Raw genomic sequence first — 27,595 nt, 5'->3', positions numbered from 1 at the left:
TTTCTTTCTTTTTTTTTTTTTTTTTGGTGAGGCAATTGGGGTTAAGGGACTTGCCCAGGGTCACACAGCTAGTAAGTGTTAAGTGTCTTATGCCGGATTTGAACTCAGGTCCTCCTGAATCCAGGGCCAGTGCTCTATCCACTGCGCCACTTAGCTGCCACCCCCCCTTAAATACTTATTTTCACAAACATCATCTCATTCAATCCTCATAATAATCCTGGCTATTATAATCCTCATTTTTCCAGTTGGGGAAACCAAGGCAGATAGAGGTAAAGTGACTTGTCCAGGGTCACAGCTATTAAGGGTTCAAAGCTTTATTTGAGTTCAGGTCTTCCTGACTCCAGGTTCAATATTTTATCCACTGAGTTTTACCAAGCTGTTTCAAAAATAAAAGGTGTGGGGTCTCTAATATAAGGGTCATACAATTACAATAAATACAGCTAGAGCAGCAAGGTGGCACAGTGGATAGAGAGCAGGTCCTATAGTGAAGAGGACCTGAATTCAAATCTGGCCTCAGATGCTTACTAACCATGTGACCCTGTGCAAGTCACTGAACCTTGTTTGCCTTAGCTGCCTTACCTGTAAAATGAGCTGGAAAAGAAAATGGCAAACCACTTCAGTATCTTTGTCAAGAAAACTTCAAATGGGATCACAAAGAGTCAGACATGATTAATGGACTAAAAAATAACAACCATAAATACAAATATTGTTTTTACTATATTGTTTTCATAATAATAATAGCCTAAAGATAATTCAGGACATATTCTGTGCTTAGTGGCAATACCATCAGCCCAGAAGGCAACTAAATCTCTGCTTTGCTGGGGAAAGAAGGAAATTATGAGTTATTTTCCCAAAAGGAAGAAATTTAAAATGTCATAAAGAAGAGAACTTAATGGAATTTTAACCTTTTTTCAGTCTCATGACCAGTTAAAAACAGAACTAGGAGGACTATTGCCATGAGCTCTCTCCATTAATGAGCTCACAAGTCTAGTCTTCCTCCCTACAATACCCGTTGTCTCCCCCTTAAATCATAGAGGTAATACTGCATTGTGGAGAGAATAGTGGATTTAAGAGTCAGAGAGACCTGTGTTCAAATCCCCCCAGAGGTACATTAGCTGTGTGACCCTGAATAAGTCACTTAATCTTTTTGTGCCTCAGAAATATTTCTAGTACTTAAATACTGACACTGCCATTATAATCTTCCTTTTTGCACTTGATAAAGATTATAGTTCCTCTTGTGAAAATTGGAATGACACCCCCTGCTGGGAAAGACATTGCAAGGAAGCTCTTCCATGAGGAGAAAGCATGTGACTTTAGTGTCCGGAAGTTACCACCTGTTAGTTGTGTCAATCAGTGCTACCAACCAATTAGCTTGGAGCTGTGTGTATGTGGATGGCCCTGTTTCCTGTTTCACAAGAGGCTTCAGGGAGAAGCCACTGAAGCGTGGGTCCTTTTGGGTTCCTGACTTCGGCTTGGTGGGTTGGATGCTGGGGTCAATTAGATAATTAGAGGAATTTTGCCTTTTACCCCTCTCTCTCTCTCTCTCCTCACCAACTTCTGATACACTTTAATAAATACTTAATGTCCAAAGATTGGTGCTATACATTTTCTAATTTAAGGCAATCACTCATTAGATTTTAGACATCATAGCTAGAATTTTAGTCCCTTACACTCTGTATACCTATTTTCCAATCTCCATCCTCCTAGAATGTTAGAATAGGAAAGGGTAGAGATCATCTGAGGGGGGTCTACCTATTTTATTAGGGAGAAAAACAAGGTCAAGAGAGAATAAATGACCAGTCCAAGATTGTACAGGGAAATCATTAGACTTGGTCTCAAAGATCCACTAGCTATTTAAAAAAAAATTACTCCACTAAATTACTGAGTTAGGTCATCATTTCATATTAATCCAGACTAAATTCTAGACCAATGCTACCTCTGTCACACCTAGAGGCAGCCAGATAGGTGTTGTGGTTGTTATTGTTGTTGTTTGGTTGTTTTAGTTGTGCCTAACTCTTCATGACCCCATTTGGGGTTTTCTTGACAAAGAGCCTGGAGTGGTTTGCATTTCCTTCTCCAGCTCATTTTACAGAAGAGGAAACTGAGGCAAACACTGTTAAACAACTTGTCTAGCGTCACACAGCTAGTAAGTGTCCAAGGCCATATTTTAACTCGGGAAGATGAGTCTTCCTGACTACAAACCAGGAAACTTATCAATTGCACCACCAAGCTGCTCTCACTAATTAAGTAGTAGAGTGGATAGAGTACTGGACTTAAAGTAAGACATACCTGAATTCAAATCCTGCCTCAGGTACTTATTAACTATGCAGCTCTGGGCCAGTCACATAAAATCCTACCCTTAGTTTCCTCATCTGTAGAATGGGGATAATCATAGTACCTATCTCACAGGGTTGTCATGAGCATTAAATGAAATAATATTATCAGTGTTCTGCAAACCTTAGAGCACAAAATCAATGCTAATTTTCATTATGTCTTCCTTGTCAGGTAGTGGGAGACTGACAAAACTAAGTTGTTAACTGGTTGGTCCTGAATGAACAAACTTTGGTCATGAATTACAACATATCAGCAAATTCTTAAAAACATCATCTCTGACTCTACAAGCTGTTGTTTTAAATAAAGGAAAAGTCCTTTCTACCTTTCCTCTAAAACTTGTCAGGAAGTTGAAGGGGGGAGGCTATGTGTTTTATTTCCCTCTGTCTCAGTACTTGGCTCTTCTGCTAAGCCACCAGGTATCAATCATAGTCTAAATTGACATTTAAAAGACTTTCCCTCTGGCTTCTTAAGAAATTCTCTTTAAAAAAATTTAAAGTGCAAAAGCATCTACTATGAAATGCAAATAAACAAATGCAAATTATCTGTGAAAATATACAAGACACTTCTTGAAATGTTCTCCTATGCTGCCCTTCTTTCATGGGTCTAATGATTACAGAAACTCATTTGTTTTCTGGATATTTGGAAGAAGGTCCTAATTAACTATGATCACTTCCCAATGACCAATCCTGATTTAAACTCTTTTGAAAGTGAATGTTTTTGAGTCAGGCTCAGGAATTTCAAAAGGGTAAAAAAAAAAAAAAGCTAAAATTCCAGCTGCTAGAAAACACTGATGATTTTTAAAAAGAATCAAATCATTTTCTTGGTTTTGATTATCTCATTTACTTAGGTTAGCTGGACTTTAATTAGTCCTCTTGCAGGTACCAATCAGTATCTGAACACTCCCCAAATGCTGACAGTTAATAAATCGTGTTTTAATGCCCCACCATTGTTAGAGTATTGTAGTCATTTGAGTCTTGTGAATGGAATAAAACGGCAGAAAGTAGGAGAAATTCTTCTCCTGTCAAATGCTGCACACCATGTTATTAACATGTTACAGCCATTCTCTCTACCTTCGAAAACAACTCCCTTCTTACCTATTCAATCTTTCCTTTGTTCCTTGTGGCTTACAGAGCCTGTCATTTGCTGCTACCCGAATCCATTTTCTAGGGCCTTAGCTCTCCCTTGTGTATAAAAAAGGAAATGCAGTTTGCTTGAAATTTTTGCCCCAGTTAACAGGCGACCCGACCCATTTTTGGAAAACTAAATCGGCCCTAATTATTTCTATGAATCCTTAGCTCTTAACACAGTACCTTACCCATAGTTAGCACTTAACAAATGCTTGTGGATTGACTGAGAGTACATGGCTTTCCAAAACTCGAGATGGTATGTAGGAATACACAGGAACTTATTGCAAAGGATATCTCAAAAATACTAAGTACTAATATGTTTGAATGGGATGCTCCAAAACTTAATATTTTTTCTCGTAGATTAAATAAAGGAATTCTTTTTTTTTCTCCTTCCAGAAGAACCAGAAGCAATGCAGACATCTTCTGGTCCATTCCCCATCCTTCAAGAAGCCCCATAGCTGTGCTAATTCAGACACCTGAGAACCTATCTTCTACATTAGAGACCCTGAGAGAGGAAATCCCATGCCCTAATAGTTGCTAAGCCATTCTAAAGTTAACTAACTCTTTTTGTGCAGAAATAGCTCTTTAATTCTCATGCCAAAAGTTTAATTGAATCTTTGTTGTGGCCTCAGCAGAGGTATGCCTAGCAGACACAAATAGAGACATTCACAGCCTTCCTTCAACATTTCATCTTCTTTCCAGCTCTTCTTTAATCATCTTTCTGACTGACTCCCCACTGAATCTTCTCCAAGTTCTACATATGCCTTTTTACTTGTGAAGTTCAGGATTAGGCACCTTATTTAAAGGAGCAATGAGCATGATGGGAGGATGACAATTTTTATTAATTATGCATCCAGTATCATGCTGCTTTATAAAGTACAGTGTTAAAGTATTCTGTAAGAAGTTATATTTTATTTTGCTGATTATTTACTCCTGAGCATCTTTCTGAAACTATTAGTTAAAATGTCTTGTGCCTTTAATTTTTTTTTTAAGGGGAGTGGGGGTAGGGGTCGTTTTTTTAGCTGCTGCGATTGATTTAGAAAGAGGCAATGACAACTGTGTGGACTCCATATGGGCTCATAAATCAAAGGCAATTCAATTTCTCACCTGGCAATGAGGCCAGCAGGGAAGGAAAGCGAAGCAATTCTGTCTTCCCTCATCTTCTGTCTTGAAATCCTATAACTCCTAAAGCCTTCTTTTTAAAGAACTAGAAAGATCTGAAGACATTGCCATCATTTATATCTTATTTAGGTGGCTACCTACATATCACATTGTGCAAGATAAACTTGCACAATAGGAAGCCCTTCTTCATCTCTGAAGCTTTACAGTGTAACCAGGAAATGTGGACTTAAGTGTTCATATCAGTGTACAGGCTGAGGGATGACACTGCAGAGGGCAAGAGAGCATCAGTAAGTAAACAGTCTAAGCATCAGGGAGTGACTCTTGCATAGAAGAGTTTTAAGACTTCAGAGTCATTGTAAGAAACAAAAAATGCCCTAGATTCAATCAGAGAGAAGCAATTAACCATTACAGAGAACTCTCTAAGTTCTAGAAAGAACAGCTACTCCCGAACTTTTTATGGAGAGGTACTATATACAGTATACTATAAAAAGTGTGTATGTTTGTGGGTTATTTACAGATCAGAGCACAAGTCAGGCAAGTGCAGAACCTGCCTCTCCTTAAATTGCACCACTTGGAACCCCCTGAAGCTTGGGACAGTACATCCTGGAAGCAGGGCCCCACATTAAGGAGTTAAAAGTCAAGAAATAGGCTAGCAAAATGAACAGACAGAAAAAAAATGCAGACCATAGAAAAATGTGTGTGTGTGTGTGTGGGGTGCCTGGCAGCTAGGATTGAAGAAGCAGGAAGAGTAGAATCAGAGCCTTTCCAAAATAACAGCTTTGACCCAAATTTATCTGTAGTAACACTCAGGCTTACCCTAATTTTATAAAAACTTTGAATCTATAAAAGTGAATACATTAAGATTGTCTAAACATATAACTGCTGCTAATAATTATCATAATAATAATTGTTAGCATTTATAATAGCTAGAACTTTACATATGCTAACTCCTTATAACAATGGCCTTGTGAGAGAGGTGCTATTATGATAATACCCCTATTTTACAGGTAAACAAACTGAGGTACACAAAGATTAAAAGACTTGTCTAGGGGGGCAGCTAGGTGGCACAGTGGATAAAGTACCTGCCCTGGATTCAGGAAGACCTGAGTTCAAATAAGGCCTCAGACACTTGACATTTATTAGCTGTGTGACCCTGGGCAAGTCACTTAACCCCCTTTGCCCCACAAAAAAAAAAAAGAAAAAGAAAAAAAGACTTGTCTAGGGTCTCATAAGGTATCTGAGGTAGAATTTAAATTCAGTTCTTCCTGGACCCAAAGCCTGTACTATATGCACTGTGCCAGCTTGCTGCCCAATGACTGCACACCAAATGTTTAGATCAGAGCTTCTTAAATTTTTTCCACTTGTGACCCTTTTTGCCCAAGAAATTTTTACACGGCCTTGAGTATATAGGTGTATAAAGCAGGTATCCATAACCTTTAACTGTGGCCAAATTTTTCACGCCCTCCCCCCCCCCAATCAGTTGTGCAACCCCATATGGGGTCGTGGCCCTCAGTTTAAGAAGTTCTGGTTTAGAACACTCTAAGTAAGATTTCTTCTTTTGGAGGGCCTTGGTATCTTGTAGTGAATGCCTGAGTCATGACCGTTAATACTGATGATCACTATACAGGAAAACAAGAATACTTGGGCTATTTGAGCTTTCCAATTGTTTGAATTAAAAATATGTAGAAATTTACTGTTTTCTAGAGCATAAAACGTCTACAGATGTTTCCTTCCCAATCATCCTATGGTGGGGTGGGGGCGGGGGGGGGTGGTGTAAAATGCTGTTACTATTACAGGGGAAATTCAGAGCTAAGTTTCCAACCTCTTAGACCATACTGAACACAACAGGAAAATGATCTAAGATTTAGCTGACTTTCTTAATTTGAAAAGTTGAAGTCTTTTAATTTTGTTGCTGGGCCTGTTTCATTTTGTTTGGTTTTAAAAAGCAGTTTCGAGGGACTATAAAGTTTGAAAAAAAGGTTTATGAGCATCTAAAACAGTGAGCATTGTGAACTCTAATCCTTTCCATCTCACCAGTAAACATTCAGTTTGCTTCTAGAAAATCACATGTTAACAAATTTCACCAAATCAAAGTCCTGACACTTCGGGCTTCCACATCATACTCTTCTCTGCTTTGATGCTGTTGCAGGGGAACCATCAGGTGTAGACAACTCTTTCAAAAAATTTAGTAGTATCCAACGTGGGTGGGATACAAAAACCAAAGAAAGGCTTGGGGGTCAGGGGCAGGGTTAGAGACATGAAGGAAGGAAAAGACTGAAAATGAAAGGGCAGGCTGAACAAGCTCCCAGAAGAGATGAGAGAAAAAGGCTCAAGAGCATGAATGGAGCAGTTCCATTTAGTGAGAAGTAGGTAAGAGTTCTTCTGCTGTGACTGGAGGGAAAAGGAAGTAAGCTGATAATGATGTTTCTCTGCTTTGAGGAATGGGCAAGGGGAATTGAGAGAACTCACCTTGGTGGGCCTCAGTCTACTCAGTGACAAAGGAAGCTGAGTGATCTTCTCTAAATGTAGGGCATGTGGGGGGCTGGAGAAGGAAGGAAAGGTCTGTAACATTTACTGCATTTACTGAATGAGATTAGCAGGCATGGGGGCATAGCTGATGCTATACTCCCTCTATTGTTTAGTGAATGAAATCACAGCATTGTTTTCTTCAGCAGTGTGGGGGCTGGAGTAGAAAAACTGGATGGTGGGTGTTACCTAGTGATACTTGAAGGGGTAGACCTTGGTTTAAAGGCTAATGACAAAGATGGTGGAAAGAAGCCGGGAAGTTGCCTGAGCTTTCCCGTATTTCCCTCAAAAACAACATTAAATTAAGCCTCTAAACAGATTCTGGAACAACAGAACCTACAAAAAGACAGAGAAACACAATACTCCTAATTAAGATAATTTAGAAGACTTCAGGAAAGGTCTGTCTCACCTGGGTGAATGGGGAAGGCGTCTCAGCACAGCTTGGCTCAGTGGGCAGCTCGACACTGCTAAAACTTGACACAGCTGTGAGCTGAGAGCAGTAAGAAGCTTGCAACAGTGACCCCTGTGCCTGGGAGCTGACTTCAACTTTACAAGTTTAAAAAGAGGCTACAACATGAGCAAGAAACCAAAAAGGACCCTTACCATTGACAGTTTCTATGGTGAAAGGGAAGACCAAAACTCAAACTCAGATGAGTTTGTCAAAATGCCTACAAGTGAAGACTCAAGTGGGAAGATGATCTTGTCTCAAGACCAAAAAGCCTTCTTTGAAGAGCTCAAAAAGGTTTTTAAAAACCAAATGAGAGGGGCAGCTAGGTGGCGCAGTGGATAAGGCACGGGCCCTGAATTCAGGAGGACCTGAGTTCAAATCTGTCCTCAGACACTTGACACTTACTAGTTGTGTGACCCTGGGCAAATCACTTAACCCCCATTGCCACAAAACAAACAAACCAACAAACAAAAAACAAACGAGAGAGGTAGAAGAAAAAATGGAAAAAGAAATGAGAGAAATGAGAGTTATTCTCGAAAAAGAAGCACAAAAATTGACCGAGGAAAACAATTCCTTACAAAATACAATTGGCCAAATGAGAGAAAAAAATGGCCAAATAGGAGAAAAAATTGGCCAAATGGAAAAAAAAGTGTAAAATCTTACTGAGGACAATAATGCCTTAAAAATAAAAACTGGGCAGATGGAAGCTAAGAGACACCAAGAATCTGTCAAGCAGAATCAAAAGACTGAAAAAATAGAAAAAAAATGTGAAATACTTCATTGGAAAAACAACTGACCTGGAAAATAGATCCAGGAGAGATAATTTGAGAATTACTGGCTACCTGAGAGCCATGATCAAGAAAAGAGTCTAGACGCCATATTCCAGGAAATTATCAAGGAGAACTGCCCTGAAATTGTAGAATCAGAGGATAAAATCATCATTTAAAGAATTCACCGATCACCTCCTAAAAGAGGCCCCAAAAGGAAAACTTCAAGGAATATTGTAGCCAAACTCCAGAATTATCAGGTGAAGGAAAAAATACTCTAAGCAGCCAGAAAAAAAAACCATTTAAATATCATGGAGCCACAGTCAGGATTGCATAGGACCTGGCAGCTTCAACATTAAAGGATCACAGGGCTTGGAATATGATATTCAGGAAGGCAAAGAGCTTGGATTACAACCCATAATCAACATTCAATGAAATAGGGGACGTCCAAGACTTCCTGAGAAAAAGACCAGAATTGAACAGAAAATTTGATCTCCAAATACAAGACTCAAGAAAAATATAAAGAAGTAAGCAAGGTGGGGGGGGAGGTTGTTCAATGAGGTTAAACTGCTTACATCCCTATGACAGAGGATAACACCTTTAACTCTTGGTATCTGCATTTCTGTTAAGGTATTGTTATTAAATCGACTTTGATATGATGATATAAAGAAACTTAAGGGCCAGAATAAAAGAAGACTGGTAGAGGAAAGGAAGGGGGAGGTGGAATGGGGTTAATTACATCATATGAAGAGGCACAAAAAGAACCCATTACAATAGAGGGAAAGAAGGGAGGGGTGAGCATTATTTCAACCTTATTCTCATCAGATTTGGTTCAGGGAGGGAATAAATATATACTCCCATTTGTATAAAGGAACTTAGCTAACTCTTTTTTTTTGGGGGGGGGCAGGGCAATGAGAATTAAGTGACTTGCCCAGGGTCACATAGCTAGTAAGTGTCAAGTGTCTGAGGCCACATTTGAACTCAGGTCCTCCTCAATCCAGGGCTGATGCTTTATTCACCATGCCACCTAGCTGCCCCAGGAACTTAGCTTACTCTTAAAGGAAATAAAAAGGGAAGGGGAAAAGGGTGGTATTGATAGAAGGGAGGGCAGAAGCGGGGGAGAAGAGGGTAAAGAAAAGGGAGAGGGACTGACAAAAGGGAGGGCAGATTGGGGGAGGCAGGGGTAAGAAGCAAAACATTGGAGAGGAGGAATAGGGTGAAAGAAGGGAAAAAATGTACAAAGGGAAAAAGAGGATGGAGGGAAATAAACAGTTAATAATCTTAACTGTGAATGTGAATAGGATGAACTCTCCCATAAAACGGAAGGGAATAGCAGAGTCGATTAAAAATCAGAATCCCAATATGTTGTTTACAAGAAACACATGTGAAGCAGAGAAATACACACAGAGTAAAGGTAAAAGGTTGGAGCAGAATATATTATGCTTCAGCTGACCTCAAAAAAGCAGGGGTAGCAATTCTTATCCCAGACAAAGCAAAAGCAAAAATAGATCTAATTATTATTATTTTTTTTAATTTTAATTTTTTTTATTTTTGGTGAGGCAATTGTGGTTAAGTGACTTGCCCAGGGTCACACAGCTAGTAAGTGTCAAGTGTCTGAGGCCGGATTTGAACTCAGGTACTCCTGAATCCAGGGCTGGTGCTTTACCACTGCGCCATCTAGCTGCCCCCAAAATAGATCTAATTAAAAGAGATAAGGAAGGAAACTACATCTTGCTAAAAGGTACGAAGGATAATGAATTAATATCAATACCAAACATGTATGCACCAAGTGGTATAGCATCCAGATTCTTAGGGGAGAAGTTAAATGAGTTACAAGAGGAAATAGACAGCAAAACTATACTAGTGGGGGATCTGAATCTACGCCTCTCAGAATTAGATAAATCTAGCCACAAAATAAATAGGAAAGACATTAAAGAGGTGAATAGAATATTAGAAAAATTAGATATGATAGATGTCTGGAGAAAACTGAATGGGGATAGAAAGGAATATTCCTTTTTCTCAGTGGTACATGGCACATACTCAAAAACTGACCATGTATTAGGGCACAAAAACATCATAGTCAAATGTAGAAAGGCAGAAATAGTAAATGCATCCTTCTCAGATCATGATATAATAAAAATTACATGTAATAAAGAGCCATGGAAAGGTAGACTAAAAATTAATTGGAAACTAAACAATTTCATCCTAAAGAATGAGTGGGTCAAACATCAAATCATAGAAAAAATCGATCCAAGAGAATGACAATAATGAGACAACATATCAAAACCTATGGGATGCGGCCAAAGCAGGGCTTAGGGGAAATTTTATATCTATGAATGCTTACATGAATAAAAAAGAGAAAGAGGAGATCAATGAATTGGGCATGCAACTAAAAAAGCTACAATTAAATACTAAATTAGAAATCCTGAAAATCAAAGGAGAAATTAATAAAATTGCAAGCAAGAAAATTATAAAATTAATTAATAAAACTAAGAGCTGGTTTTATGAAAAAAAAAACACCACACGATAAAATAGATAAACCTTTGGTTAATTTGATTAAAAAAAAGAAAGAAGAAAACCAAATTACCAGTATCGAAAATGAAAGGGCTGATTTCACCATCAATGAAATGGAAATCAAAGCAATAATTAGGAGCTATTTTGCCCAACTGTATGCCAATAAATTAGACAATCTAAATGAAATGGATGAATATTTACAAAAATACAAATTGCCCAGGTTATCTGAAGAGGAAATAAAATCCTTAAATAGGACCATTTTAGAAAAAGAAATTGAACAAGTCATCAATGAATTCCCTAAAATAAATCTCCAGGGCCAGATGGGTTTACAAGCGAATTCTACCAAACATTTAAAGAACAATTAATTTCAATACTATATAAACTATTTGGAAAAATAGGTGAAGAAGGAGTTCTACCAAACTCCTTTTATGACACAAATATGGTGATGATACCTAAACCAGGCAGAGCCAAAACAGAGAAAGAAAATTACAGATCAATTTCCCTAATGAATATTGATGCAAAAATCTTAAATGAAATATTAGCAAGGAGATTACAGCAAGTGATCACCAGGATAATACACTATGACCAGGTGGGATTTATAACAGGAATACAAGGCTGGTTCAACATTAGAAAAACTATTAATATAATCAACCACAACAGTAAAAAACTAACCAAAATCATATGATTATCTCAATAGATGCAGAGAAAGTGTTTGACAAAATACAACATTCATTCCTATTAAAAACACTAGAAAGCATAGGAATAGGTGGTGCTTTCCTTAAAATAATAAGCAGTATCTACCTAAAACCATCAGCAAACATCATATGTAATGGGGATAAGTTACAGGCATTCCCAATAAGATCAGGGGTGAAACAGGGATGTCCATTATCACCTCTGTTATTTAATACTGTACTAGAAATGTTAGCTATAGCAATAAGAGAAGAAAAAGGAATTAAAGGAATTAGAATAGACAAGGAGGAAACAAAACGTTCACTCTTTGCAGATGATATGATGGTATACTTAGAGAACCCTAAACAATCAACTAAAAACCTGCTTAAAACAATTAACAACTTTAGCAAAGTTGCAGGATATAAAATAAACCCACATAAATCATCAACATTTCCACACATGACCAACATAGCTCTGCAGCAAGAGATAGAAAGAGAAATTCCATTTAAAGTAACGGTAGACAATATAAAATAGTTGGGAGTCTACCTGCCAAGACAAACCCAGGAACTCCATAAACACAATTACAAAATACTTTTCACAAAAATAAAATCCGATCTATGTAACTGGAACAATATCAATTGCTCATGGATAGGCTGAGCTAATATAAAAATGACAATTCTACCTAAATTGATTTACCTATTCAGTGCCATGCCAATCAGACTCCCTAAAAATTATTTTATGGAGTTAGAAAAAACAATAACAAAATTTATCTGGAAAAACAAAAAGTCAAGAATATCAAGGGAACTCATGAAAAAAAATGCCCAGGAAGGTGGGCTAGCTGTACCAAATCTGAAGCTTTACTATGAAGTGTCAGTCATCAAAACTATTTGGTACTGGCTGAGAAATAGAGTAGAATCACAGAATAGAAATAGAGTGGATCAATGGAATAGGTTAGGCACAGGAAACACAGTAGTAAATGACTATAGTAATCTACTGTTTGATAAACCCAAAGACTCCAGCTTCTGGGATAGGAACTCAGTATTTGACAAAAACTGCTGGGAAAACTGGAAGATAGTATGGCAGAAACTAGGCACAGACCAAATAGTTTCTCTCTCAGATCTATGGAGAGGAAAATAATTTATGTCCAAACAAGAGATAGAGAATATTATGAAATGCAAGATGGAAGACTTTGATTACATTAAATTAAAAAGGTTTTGTACAAACAGAAACAATGCAGCCAAAATTAGAAGGGAGGCAGAAAACTGGGAAACAATTTTTACAGCCAGCATTTCTGATAAGGGCCTCTTTTATAAAATATATCAGGAACTAAATCAAACTTATAAGAATCCAAGTCATTCCCCAATTGAGAAATGGTCAAAAGATATGAACAGGCTGTTTTCTGATGAAGTCAAAGCTATTTATTGCCATATGAAAAAATGCTCTAAATCACTATTGATTAGAGAAATGCAAATTAAAACAACTCTGAGGTATCACCTTACACCTATCAGAGTGGCTAATATGACATAAAAGGAAAATAATAAATGTTGGAGAGGCTGTGGAAAAACTGGAACACTAATACATTGTTGGTAGAGCTGTGAACTGATCCAACTGTTCTGGAGAACAATTTGGAACTATTGCCCAAAGGGCTATGGGACTGTTCATACCCTTTAACCCAGTGGTACCACTGCTAGGTCTGTATCCCAAAGAGACCATAGAAAAAAGGAAAAGGACCCACATGGTGGCAAAGGATTGGAAATTGAGGGAATGCCCATCAACAGGGGAATGGCTAAACAAAGTGTGGTATATGAATGTAATGGAATACTATTGTGCTGTAAGAAATGATGAGCAGGAGGAGTTCAGAGAAACCTGGAAGGACATACAGGAACTGACACTGACTGAGAGGAGCAGAGACAGGAGAACATTGTACACAGTAACAGCAACATTGTGTGATGAACAATGATGACAGACTTGGCTCTTCTCAGCAGTGCAATGATCCAAAACAGTTTCAAAGAACTCATGATAGAAAATGTTCTCAACATCCAGAAAAAAGAACTGTTAATTATGAATGTAGATTGAACCATACTGTTTCTACTTTTGGACTTTTTTTTCCTTCTTTTTTGAGGTTTTTCCCTTGTGTTCTGATTCTTCTTTCACAAGATGACTAATGTTGAAATATGTTTAATGTAATTGTACATATATAACCTATATCAGACTGCTTTCAGTCTTGGGGAGGAAGGAGGGAAGAGAGGGTGGGAGAAAAATTTGGAACTAAAAATCCTGTGAAAACAAATGTTGAAAACTATCCTTATACGTAAGAGGAAAATATTAAAATACTTAAAAAAAAGGCTGATGACAATTAGGGAGAAACAGGAATGGGTCATGTGATCAGAGCAGACAATAATGGTAAAGGGTAGCAGAGGAGCTAGAATTTAGAAGCTTAAGGTCTTGAGGATATGAGATAAGATAATAAGAGCATAAGAGTTTATAAGAGATGATGAAGTCTATCTAACATGGGACATGCTACATGATCATATGCATAGATGAAGTAAGTGGGTGAAGGAGAGCATTAGAGTTAAAAAGGTCGAGAAATCACATGGTCATTTTGTTAGATGAGTATCGAAACACCTAGATATGGAAGGGGATGGATTTGAGATAAAGACCATGAATTAGGAGATTGGCCTGAACAGTAAGAATGGCAAGAGGGTGGCATGAAAGTATTTCTTGCCCTTCTTAAAGGATGATGTCAGAGTAATAATCTAGAGACCGCAGGAGGAGGTAGGGGTACAACAGGGGGCAGAGGGGAGAGGCACTATTAAGGAAAAGCCAGGTTTCCATTAAAGGGAAGAAATGAAAGTCATGCTGGTTGAAAATGCCAACTTACATTTCTGTTGTGCTTGGTTTTGCAAAGCACTTTCCTCACAATCCTGTAAGATTTTATTGTGCCCCTTTGAGGCTCTGACAGGTTGAGTGATGAAGGATCACAGATTTAGATCTGTAAGGGATTTGACCATGGTCTCCCATTTAAGAAGGAGCTGAGCCACAATTTGAACCCAGGGCTCCCTACTGCAAATCTGACATTTGTTTCATTACCTCCGGCTTTCTCAAGAGTTAGCTGAGGATAAAGCAAGGGATCCAAAATGGTGAGACTGACTCCCTACAATCCTTTCTATCTTGCCATCTGTAAAACCACATTATAACAAATTTCACAAATTCACATTCCTGACACTGCAGGCTTCCACATCCTGCAGCTCTTCCTTCTCTGGGTTTCATCTCTATCTCTATGTCATGGGTATGTCTATTTCAGACTGCTCATCAAGTAAAGCTATGGCTACTGCTTATCTTCTACGTGAAAACTAGCATGGAGCTGGCATCAAATTAGCTATGTGAGCTATAGATCTCTGAGGCATGTGGCTAGCACCTCGCTCAATTGTGCTACTTAGGCCACAGGTAAAATGCCAGAGCAATACCAATGGTGGTAGCAAGTAGCTATTATATATGCAAGTATAACTGTCCCTTTGCAGAGACACTGTCTATCCATTGGGTAGAAGAATGAGTGTAGCAAGCACTGTTGCCTCAGTCCTTTCAATCTGTCACTGGTCAAATTCCCTGTTAAGGAGTCTGGATGTACCACCATGACACACTATTGCTCTGTCCACAAACGAGGGTCGAATCATGTTCCCTTCACATTAAGGGGCATAAAGATACTCAGTAGGTCTCTAAGTGACACTGATCAAAGATCAATATTAAAGAATATATATATATAAAATCTTCAACTAGAAAACAAATGACAGTAGCATCTCATTTATCCAGAATGGCTGGGGAATTGGGTGTCTGATTAATAATATGTTCTGGTTAAAGTTACTGTTATAACATATGTGACTGTTAATTTTCAAAGCATTATAAAAAAAGTAAATGTTGTTCAGTCATTTCAGTTGTGTCTGACTTTTCATGACCCCATTTCTTGGCAAAGATCCTATAGTGTGCCATTTCCTTCTCCAGCTCATTTACAGATGAGGACCTTAGGCAAACTCGGTTAAGTGATTTGCCCAGGGTGACACAGCTAGTAAGTGTCTGAGGCCTAATTTGAACTCAGGAAGATGAGTCTTCCGGACTCCAGACCTGGCATTTGATACACTGCACCAATTAGCTGCCGGAAGTACATACTGAAACCATTTTAAGTAACAGTTTATCCATAGGGGGATCCAACTGACCTATAGTACATGCTTACATTATTATTGTTCCTCAATAATCATTCTGTAGTAATGTTTAAGAATATTTGGGTTATTTGAGCTTTATGTTTGAAATTTAGATAAGTGAAAGTTTACTGTATTCTAGAGTGTGAGATTTCCATAGACTATCTCTACTTTACCATTCTCTAAAATACAATAATAAGCTGTAAAAATGCTGTAACAGCCTCAGTGAAAATCAAAGATCACTTTCCATTCTCCATTCCTCACATCACAATAAACAGAGTAGGAAAATGAGCTAAGACTAAATTGTTTTTCCTAATTGAAAATTTTCAAGTCTTTTGACTTTTTTGCTGGTAAGTTTTATTTATTTATCTTTTAAAAGAGCAGTTTCCAGTGAGCACAAAAATGTGTTCAAATTCAGTACCTTCAGGGTAATTCTGCTTGTAAACTCTGTAGAATGTATACATAAAGACTGACTCTAAAATAATGAGCCAGATAGTCATTTCATCTCCTGCAATATCCTAGCTACTTAATTTATTTCTTAAATAAAAGAAGAAAAAAAACAGAGAAAATCTCCTGTAGTTTTGAGATGAATGTGGGAAGAATCTTCAATATAATGGCATAAATCTTAACTAGTCAAATCAAAATTCATAAAGCTGAAACAGAGAAAAGAAATTCATGAAATAGCATTAAGATGTTGGGAGATCTGACTGGAGAACAGTGATTCCATCCATACTAGGTTGGAGTAGAGCATAAGCACTCATTATAAACTCAAATGTCCAAATATAGAGGGGAAATCAGAATATTGACAATGCTATTTGTTTTTGACTTTCTTTTTAGAGGACCACAAATCTCAGCCATTTCACAATCCAGATAATCTCTTTCTGTCTGTACAACATACTGAGTAAATCACATCTCAGGTAGTGACAAGATCTCTCTCTCTCTCTCTCTCTCTCTCTCTCTCTCTCTCTCTCTCTGCCTCTGTCTTGGACTACAGCCAAGAAGATCCACAGTCATCTGGCTATTTATCTACCATCTGGATCTTGGAATATATTTTCATCCAAATGATACTCTTTATTTTTTTTCTTTTGATAACATAAACAACACACAGCCACAGATTCTACTTTCCTTCAGTCTTTGAGCTAGTTACCCCATTCTGAGTTATCATTTTCTCTATGATCTAAGGCTTATGGTACACATTTACTAATGTAGTCTAGAATCTGTAGACCATTTCCACAATTCATATAAAAAATACTATACAAAGCACAGAAAATGTGGCTGAATTTTCCAAAAGCATTATGAGTTTATTTCAAATAAGTATCTCCCAAAACCTAAATTAAGTCCTAAAGAAAAAAAAATCCTATGAGTCTGCTGTTATTTCAATGCTCTCCACTGAGTACTGTGAAATTGATAACAGCAGTCAGAATTAGAAATAAAGATATTCCAAAAAGAAATAACTGCTAGTTTGCATCTGGATTGATTATATTTGGTTTTCCCACAAATGCACAAACTGCACATGAAATAACAATGCAGGGCTTATTAGGTTGCTATCTTATCCAAATTGTCTGTGATCTTGATTAAAATATACACCTGTTTAAAGAACCCCTAAGCATTAGAGGGTGGAGCAAAATCAACTTGTAATAAAAAAAAATTAGCCAGGATCATAGCTGTAGTAATTCTAGCTCTTGCAATGGAAAATTCAGTAAAATCAACAAATTCTTTCACAGAAAAAAAGTTTGTTTTTTTTTAAAGCAACTACTTAATCACACAGCAGTTCTAAGCGATCATGACAAATACTGAATAAATAGTATTTTGCTGGGGGCAGCTGGGTGGCACAGTGGATAAAGCACCGGCCCTGGATTCAGGAGGACCTGAGTTCAAATCCAACCTCAGACAAGCGTACTAGCTGCGTGACCCTGGGCAAGTCACTTAACCCTCATTACAAGAGTATTTTGCTCATTTGACTTCTCATCTCAAAGCCATCATCAAAAAGTGACTCTTGTATGCAAATTCGCCAGTGAATTTTTTAAATCCTAAAAGTTTATCCAATATATTCACAAAAAAGGATAAAAGTCACACTTACCCTCAGCCACTGCTTCTCTGTAAGTGCATCGCTGTAGTCCACATCTCTGCGCTGGCGGGACCCTCTGCCAAATATTTTCTCTTCCTCTTCTTCACAGGTAAGCCTTTCTACTTCAGCATCATCTTTAATAATCCAGGACGGCAGCTCATCTTCTTCCATCAAGCGAGGCTTGCGTTTTGGGTTTCTGGCATCCTCCCTACGTCGGTCCATGTCCATGCGCTGTATAGTAATTGACAAAAGTGTTAGGGAAGACCAAGAAGAAAATCACATGTATTATTTTATCAATTAAAATTATGATTAACATAACACTACTGGCTACTATTTCCATCTCTTTACCTGCAGTGTGAAGAATGGGTAGAATAGTCAATGACATTTATTTACTAAATTTTATGAGAATTTTATATTTTGCTAAAATGCAAATCTTACTTTAGATGATGAATTTTTAAAAATATATTTTAGGCATAAGTACACCTAAAATATATTTTTCTAGAGTAGAATATTCCTTTCAGGAAATAAATGTTTTAAAAAGAATCAGACTTTTGAAGTGCATTTTTATTCAAGTTGTAAAATTACTTTCCACAAAGAGAGAATTAAAACATCAGAATCTAATGACTTTATGTGTACAATATTACAGAATTGCCATAGGCTTGTTTAGGAATTTTTGGGTGGAAAAAGAGGTTATGTTCAATTTATTTACTATCTTCAATATGCAGAGTCCTGTACCGGACACTACGAGAAGATGTATGCCACTCAATCCTTATGTTGTCTTGTGTGTGTATATATATATATTTATTTTTTTGGTGAGGCAATTGGGGTTAAGTGACTTGCCCAGAGTCACACAGTGCCACCTAGCTGCCCCTGTCTCGTATATTTTAAGGAAACCAGTATGAATCAGAGACATCTTGATCTCAAAGTTAATTTAGTCTAAATTAATCATTTATAACAATCTTTTTATAGATGTCATATTATTAACATTCTTGAATGATCAATTTACCCACCTTATTCTTTTAAAAATTTCGCTTGTGTTTAAATTAATTGAATAACCCATTTAGTTTTAATCTATTACATGGTATCCTCTACAGGCGAAAAATATCCCACAGACTTTACCTGCACATTGCTTAATATTAGGGATTAATCATGTTTAATATTTACATGATTTAGGATATCTAATTATTGAATTATGATTTTGCTCCAGTTTCCTGAATCCCATCCTTATGTATGTAGAAATACAGGCTTCTTTACTTTTTATGAATGTCAGAATTACATTAAAAAAAACCCCAAATACTCAAAGACTGAATCAAAAAGTCAAACACCAACACTAACCTTAAAAAAGAAATTAACATCATTGTCTCTAATGTAATTCTTTAAACTTCTGCAGGTCTTAAATTCACTAACTCAAAGGGATTTCAGTGACATTTTTGAGTCAAAAATCAGGGAATACTGTTTGATAAAGGATATTCCTTGTGTAAAAACTTGTTAAAAGTATACATTCTCGGGGGTGGCTAGGTGGCGCAGTGGATAAAGCACCGGGTGGATTCAGGAGTTCCTGAGTTCAAATCCAGCCTCAGACACTTGACACTTACTAGCTGTGTGACCTTGGGCAAGTCACTTAACCCCCACTGCCCTGCAAAAAAAAAAAAAAAAAGTATACATTCTCCTGAAATCAAAGGTATTTCAGAAAATATGGGACATCTGATTGTGGTAAGCATAGCAGAACTCCATTATGATATAGGTTTGTCCATTCTATGGGTTATATAACATGGACAGCCTCTAAAAAAGCTGCTGCTATTTTCAACTAATTGTCTACTATTGGAAACTACTATGTTTCAACAAGTGAGAATCAGAAGATTAATGCTCATCCCTCTTTACACTGTGGCACCTAAAAAGAGGTGCCATATATGGCATATTCAAAATTGTTGGTGGCCTTACAAATTATTTATTTTAAAATACAACACCAAAATAACATAAAATATGATGATGCTCCTTTTGTTTTATATTGTTATGATTCTCTAGACCACAAGTTCACAAAAGGAGATACAATAAGATTGTCAAAGCATTGTGGAGAATATTCAGTAACTAACAATATAATCCTACTGAAATATCCCCAAATTGATACAGTATTAGGGAGTTGTGTTTTGAATAAAACTTGTTTATGAAAAATTATTCTCTCTATTTCTTATGTGCATATACATGATACATGATGAATTTATGTCCTTTCATAATGAAGAGAGGAATGGGGGGAGTGTTACTGAAAGCCAAGGAGTGTGATGGGGGCCGAAAAAAGTTTGGAAACACCTGATTTAGACCAATCATAATAAAATTATCAAAGAGTTAAACTTTTTCATAGTTGTGAGAATTAACACATTAAAACTCTTTGTTGAAAGGGAAAAATAAAACAATTTCTAGTTTCATTGTGTTAAAAGATGCAACATGCAGTTTACTGGCATGAATTAAAATATCTAATTGGTACCTTTTTCTCCCAACAATCTACAATATACATGCATGTATACAATCTATAATATACATGCATGTATAGTATGCATATGTATTCAAATTACCATCCAAATTATCTAGAGTCAATTTAATAATTTTGAGTCAATTATTAGCAATTAATAATTAGAACTCCCCCCTCCTAAATTTCAAGGTAAAAACATATTTTCCCTGACTGGGTTATAAATTTTAGACCAATAAATACAATTACAAAATAAGTATTTTTCTGTCCCTGGATAGAAAACATAGTTACTGGAAAATCAGTATTTGTTTAGATAATAAATATGGAATAAAGAGTTGTTTAAGTCACCATTTAGAAATGGAAGAGAAAAAATGTAGAAAAGGTTGTGTTGCGGTTTTTTTTAAAGAAAATAACTATCTATGTGAACTGATCCAACCATTCTGTAGAGCAATTTGGAATCATGCCCAAAAGGCTATAAAACTGTGCATACCCTTTGACCCAGCAGCACCACTACTATATCCTAAAGAGATCATAAAAAAGGGAAAAGGACCCACATGTACAAAAATATTTATAGCTGTTCTTTTTGTGGTAGCAAAGAATTGGGAATTGAGATGCCCATCAATTGGGGAATGGCTGAACAAGTTGTGGTATATCAATGTAATGGAATACTATTGTGCTGTAAGAAATGATGAGTAGACAGATTTCAGGAAAACTTGGAATGACTTACATAAACTGATGCTGAGTGAAATGAGCATCATAACTTTGATTCTTCACTGACTTTAGTAGTTCATTATTCAAACCATGCAGCGTTAACAAATACTGATGTCAAAAAGATTTGGATTATTAAAGGCACTGCATTGTCTCCCAACTATGATGCAGTCCACTCTCCTACTACTCTTCGGTTCAGACCAGTTCACTGTCCATTTGCATACGTATAAACATATGTACTACTAGACCAACTACGAGTTATCCAATTGCAACTGGACAATATAGAGTTTTCATTCAATACTTCTTCCCAGGGGGAAAGATAGGCTGAATTCTTGAGCAATCATAGATTGTTTTTGCCTTTGTGGAGTTCAGGGGCTTGATGTAATCAGTGTAACATCTGGAAGACCTCATCATAATGGGTAATCTTTCCTTCTTTTGGAATCTATCCTAGTCATCCTCCATGACAATGGACAACTCGTTTGATGACTATATGTTTCCCTGTCTTATTTAATATTTGACGTTAATAATCAGAGGTCGCTTAAATGATCTCATTATTTCTTTCAAGTAATCTTATATGATCATAATATAAACACACACATATACACATATGGAAGTGCCTTGTTAGAGAAGACCATTTAAGGTGGCAATGTGTTGTACTGAATCAAATATATTTTTATTGTTAGTAAAACTGGTAGGATTTTGAGTTCTCTGAGACTTTCAGATAATTATAGATATGGGTCTCCTGTAGAATATACCTTGTAAAAGGCAAAAAACAACAAAACACCCCAAACCCTCAATTTACCACCATTAAGGATGTAAAATGTAGCTAAGATTATTCTTAAGAAGACTTTGTAGAGAGAGCAAAGTAGGCATATAGGCCAGTGATTATTTTTATTTTTATTTTTTATTTTTTAGTGAGGCAATTGGGGTTAAGTGACTTGCCCAGGGTCACACAGCTAGTAAGTGTTAAGTGTCTGAGGCCGGATTTGAACTCAGGTACTCCCGACTCCAGGGCCGGTGCTCTATCCACTGCGCCACCTAGCCGCCCCTAGGCCAGTGATTATTAATACTTGTTTGAACACCCTTTTTTAAGGGGTAATAATGAAATTTTTGAAAAGCATGTGGCATCCTCTCATCTTTCATATTTCTTGATAACTGATCCTTTTGTGTCCTTAAAACTCTATCACTGCCAGCTCAAACCTCCCCTGTTTGTGCTGGATCTGGTCGAGCTACATTTCTCTTCCTTGTTTTCTTTAGTGGCATTTCTGCTTCCTTATGTTGCATATTGAAGACTGTGATGGTAGAAATTTAATGTGTTGCTCCCGTTGTAGAGACAGAGAGAACTGGAAAGGAGAAGCAGCATCTGACGTCTGAGGCAGTCTTGTGGGTTTTTTGGCCTCCTTGTGGAGACTGATGCCCAGCTTGCTCAGGCCATTGCAACAGTTCATCTTAGTAGTGGTTCTTGTTTTCACTTCCTATTTTGTAGCATCAACAGCTTTGTTTCAAAGAACAATTGTAGCTCTCAATTATATATTATATCTTCTTATATCTGTTCATCTAGTTTTGGTATCAACTTTGGTTTCTGCTTTCACAACTGACTGCTTGACCATATAAGAACAGCTAATGTAGAAAAGACTCTCATACTTGTCACCTGTCATTTCCTGATTGTTAGGATGAAATAAATTTCATTTTTTATATTGTTGGGTACTCATGTCTTTAGGAACCTTTTGGTTTTTTCGTGATGTAAGTCTTTACAATATATAATAACAATAGCTGGCATTTATAGAGAGCTTGAAGGTTTGCAAACAGCTTTGTGTATTTTATTTCACTTGATCCTGTATAACTGAGGCTTCTGTCTGATCTACAAGCCTCGAGCCCCTCTATTTTCTTACTCTTGAACCATATCATCCAACATATTTTTCCACCATTCTCCTCTGAATTGACATCACTAAGTACTAAAGTATATCTTAACTGAATTTGGAAATTCTTATAAAGTTAGTCATAAGAATTCATCTACCTCATGCTCTGAAAAAGATGGTGGTGAATCAACAATGGTCTTCATGTTATATCTTTGTTTGTTACATGAGTTGCCATGGCCAAAGAATTCCTGACCAAAGTGCCTGGCTTCTGAGCTTCTTGATGCTCTGCTCTGCTGGCCCTTCTAGCAGGGGGAGAACACAGAGTTCTACTGGCATAGCCTTAAAGTTTCTCAGGGCACCTCCTTACCACTGTGAACCACACTAGTGAGACTTGATACTCCACAGAGCAATTCAATACAGTCACCATTTTACTATTAAATAGCTATAAAACAGTAGTCAATTTTACAAAGTTAAAAAAGAAAAAGAAAGTAAGCTTTACGATAACAAAGCAGTTACCTATTCTGCAATGTCTTGACAAGAGTTTTATCTCCTTTATTTTATGTTGAATATGGTCTAGCCAATGCTAATTAAATAATACAAATAATGTAAGCCTCTAGAGCATGGCCTTCAATATCCACGCTGCACATGACAAAAAGCTACTTGTCATTATTCACCAATCTCTCCCATGGCTTTTCAGCGATTCACTTCAGTGTTTAATCATCTGGCAGTGTGCGGTCAAATAATAAAACTTGTCATCTTCACCTTCTATTTGGTAATATATGGGTAACCCATTATTCTTATACATCTCGATTTCACTGCAAAGCAATTGAGATGGGTGGGGAAAGTGTTGGGAAGGACTTTAAAAGACTTTTAGATAACTTAAACTTTGGCAATGTTCCAGAGAGCTAGGTGTATAGGTCAATAAACTACTGCATTGCAAAACCGAAGATCTTATTGTTTTATACTTCATTACCAATTAATAACCATCAAGAGAATTGACGACAACATATGAGGAATTCTCCAGTAGCGCCTACACTCTGATTGTTGATGACTCCTAAAGGACAAATGTAGGAATGAAGAGTCTTTGGGGAGAGTGGGAAAATGAGCCCATAGCTAAAATATAAAGTTTGTTTATTCTGAAAAAGTCTTCTGAAAAACTGAAGAATGACTTAAAAAGAAAAATCACGGAAGGTCCAAGTCACAATTTGGGGTTGATTAATTTGACCTAACCAAATTATTCTAAGTTTTGATCACTGAATGAAAGCTGTAATGCACTAACTACATTTTAAGATTAGCAGTGCTCTCATGGCAAAAAAAAAAAAAAAAATTCCCAAGAGGGAACGTTTGTTTTGCTCTAGTAAGTGCGCTACTAGAGAATGTAATAAAGATTTTGTTACGGGAGCTGTCAAGTTCACCTAGCTCTAAACTAAGTCTTTCTTCTTCTTTTTTAAATAGGAGGGACATAAGGAATCAGTAATTTTGCATTTTAATTATTTTTGCAACATTACCATAAAAAGATCAAATTCCTCTTCTCGTCGGGCAATCATTTGATTCAGAGTCTCATCATCAGGGACTTCATCTTCTTCCTGGGCAAAGGAATAGAGAAATCCATTATTTGAGTAACTGGTTTACCAAGCGATCTCTGCTTAGTTAAACCAACATAAGGAACTATAAGTCTCCATATTACAGTGAGTCATAATTCTAAAACAAAAAAAGCTAAGCATCCATTTGAATATATACATATATGTATATATACATAAATATGTATATATTATCTTATATCACATTTCAACAATCTAGATACAGATAGGGCTTATTATTCACATTGATATTTATTATAATTCACTTTCATTTTAGGTGAAAAGGTTTCTGATCTGGTCATTGTCCTTCACAGCCTTATGAAAATGGAAATATGTGAATCAAATTGTGAATAGAGATATGATTAGTTGTTAGCTAAGAATCAGTACGTATGTCAAACAGTCCAGATTAGAATATGTGAATTTATGTTTCAAATTTAGCATTAATAATAAGGACTAGAGCTGCAGACCTGGTAGCTTAAAGTGATTCCATAAGACAATCAGGGGAGGTGAAAGATATTTCTTAACATTTTAAGCCCTGGACAAAGGAAATGTGCTACTTCTGATGTTTTAAACAAAGCAATTCCCTAAACATCCCTTGAATGAATGCATAGATGAATAAAGAAAAAACCCACAAGGCTGAATGAAGTACAGAAAAACAATGTGATAAGGACAAACCCCAGAATTTCATGTACAGGTACAATCTGGATTATCTTCCCAACACACTCATGAAACTGCTCTCTTAATTGTCACCAATAACATAATCATGAAATGCTGGAACCTTTTTTTCAGTCCTCATCCTCTCAGACCTATGGGAAGCTTGTGGCACTAAAGAGTACTTTCTCCTATTAGTTCTTTCTCTCTTCTCTTGACTTTAGAGACACTACATTCAGTTTTCTTTCCTACTTCTGTAATTTATCTACCCTTCTCAATCCCTTAAGGTATCTATTACCCGAGGTCAGAAACTTGGTTCTTTTCTTCTCTCTACACTTTTCTCCTTGGCAATCTAATGGATATATAATGTTTATCATATAAACACACATATGCACAGCACATATATAGCCTAACATGATCACACACATATAATTTCCACAGTAAGCACATATACACATAAACATGCATGACACACATGTAAAGCATACACCAGCATGTCTCATAACACATATACCTATTTATATGTACATATGTGTGTATGTGTACATGCATACACCTATCTATCTAGTAACATTTATATAGTGCTTATGTTGTGTCAGGCACTGTGCTAATAAGTATTTTACAATAATTATCTTAATTGGTCCTCACAACAACCCTGGGAAGTAGTTGTCAACATCATCCTCATTTTACAGATGAGGAAACTGAGGTAAACAAAAGTTAAGAAACTTGCACAGGGGTCACACAGCTATTAAGTGTCCGAGGCCACATTTGAACTCAGGTCTTCCTGACTCAAGGCCCAACATTCTATATACCACATGCCACTTAGCTGACATATACATATACACATATGCATATACATATATATACATACAAAAACATTTATTAAGAGAGTTATTAAACAAATTGCTTTATGAGATGCTAGGAGAAAAGCTGTCACAGAGGGAAAGCTTCATGGACTATGTGGAATAAAACTTAGGGCTTAAAGGAGGGGGAGTAATTCAACAGGCAGAGTAAAGAGAAGACTATTCAGGCATATAGAACATGATGAGCCAAAGTCCATAGGCAGGGAAGTAAAGAGCACAGCAGAAGGGTTAGTCTGAAGAGACAGAAGATGAATGAGCTGAGAAGGAAGCTATAGCAAGAGCAGGTGGCACTGAGGGCCTGGAGGAAGGTTGTATAAGAGGGGAACATCTATGATCTATGGTATTTACTAACTGTTGGAATATGAGGTGAGGGAGAGAAAAGCATCCAAGATAACTCAGGCTTCAGCTGTGTATTTGCACATATACACATGTGCTTATGTGTTTGTCTATGTACAGGTACCTGTATATACATCTATGTGTAAAAATATGACACTCTGTTTATCTTTTGGAGTCCAGCCTGACCTGGTCCCTGACCTCTTTCCAGTATTGTTGGGCAATGCTCCCCCTCCCACCCTCTGTGATCTGGCCTAAACTGCCCTTTTCTCTGCTCCTCACAATCTAATTCTCATCTTTCAGGCTTTGAACTGGCTGTCACTCATCCCTGGAATGGACCTTCCTTACCTCTGCCTCACAGAATCCCTTCCACAGAGCACAAGCACCATCTTTTATGTGATTCTCTTCAACCTTGTCTTCTCTTTCCCAAACTAGTTTTATTTAATTCCTTTGTATATATATTTGTATTTATTCACTTTTCATTTACTCTGTATATATAAAATTAACATTCTGGTTTGGAGGTTAAAAAAAATCCAAACCAATAACTGTCTGTCTCTTTCATATGTGTGTATATAAGTATATAATACACATGTACACACATCTATTTATAAATAAAATCAACAAATGTTTATTAAGTGCTTACTGTGTGCAAGGTATATGTGCTAGAAGCTAAGGATATAAATAAAAGACACATCTCCTAATAGCACACCAACTCATAAAAATCACTTAATGAATGCTTTTCAATAAAAATTGAATAATGAATGAAAATCATTGAATAAATACAAATAATTGAATAACAAATGCAAATAAAATATATACATGTATATATTACACACACACACACACACACACACCTGTGTTTGTGTTTTATCTCAAAACTATGATGTAAGTTAAATGAGGATAGGAAGAGGATCTTTATTCTGGTATCACTTAGCATGATAATCAACATCACTTGTTTATTGAGTGATTTTTTTTTTGGCTCAGATCAATGATTTGAAAAACTGTGTGGAGTGGAGGATAGCAAGCTGGTTTAAGATTTAAAAAGACCCGGGTTCCACCCTTGCATATGGTATGTAATTGTGATTCTCCAAGACTGTAAGCTATAGCTGAATTGGAGATCTGTAGTTCCTACACTGAGAGTTCTCTACCCTGATGAAATCACGTGTTGGTGGAATGAACATATTTATGCCTGTTGAATTACTACAGAAATAGTTTATATGTGTGTATACACACATACCAAGTATACATACATATGTGTATACTTATATGCTAGATACATGTATATACACATAGGTATACCTATACCTTTCATGTTTCTGGAATAGACAATTCCCTAATTTTGATTCAATCCCCTTAAAAATGATCATCA

The 27,595-nt window shown here is 36.7% G+C and overlaps 1 protein-coding gene across 5 annotated transcripts in view; it reads right to left on the bottom strand.

Annotated features, from left to right (window-relative positions):
* Positions 1–27,595, bottom strand: part of SMARCA2 (SWI/SNF related, matrix associated, actin dependent regulator of chromatin, subfamily a, member 2) — a 211,838-nt gene that overhangs the window by 48,565 nt on the left and 135,678 nt on the right. For all 5 annotated transcript variants that reach the window (XM_043980573.1, XM_043980568.1, XM_043980560.1 and 2 more), the window contains 2 exons: positions 24,308–24,385; positions 17,781–17,999 (listed from right to left, as the gene is read on the bottom strand). In XM_043980573.1, coding sequence (XP_043836508.1) covers positions 17,781–17,999; positions 24,308–24,385 — 297 coding nt within the window. The remainder of the gene's footprint in view (positions 1–17,780; positions 18,000–24,307; positions 24,386–27,595) is intronic.

Source organism: Dromiciops gliroides, chromosome 1 (genome assembly GCF_019393635.1).
Source record: "Dromiciops gliroides isolate mDroGli1 chromosome 1, mDroGli1.pri, whole genome shotgun sequence".
Lineage (NCBI taxonomy): Eukaryota > Metazoa > Chordata > Mammalia > Microbiotheria > Microbiotheriidae > Dromiciops > Dromiciops gliroides.
Note: the sequence above shows the minus strand (reverse complement) of the source record. Positions and strands in the feature narration are given on the sequence as shown.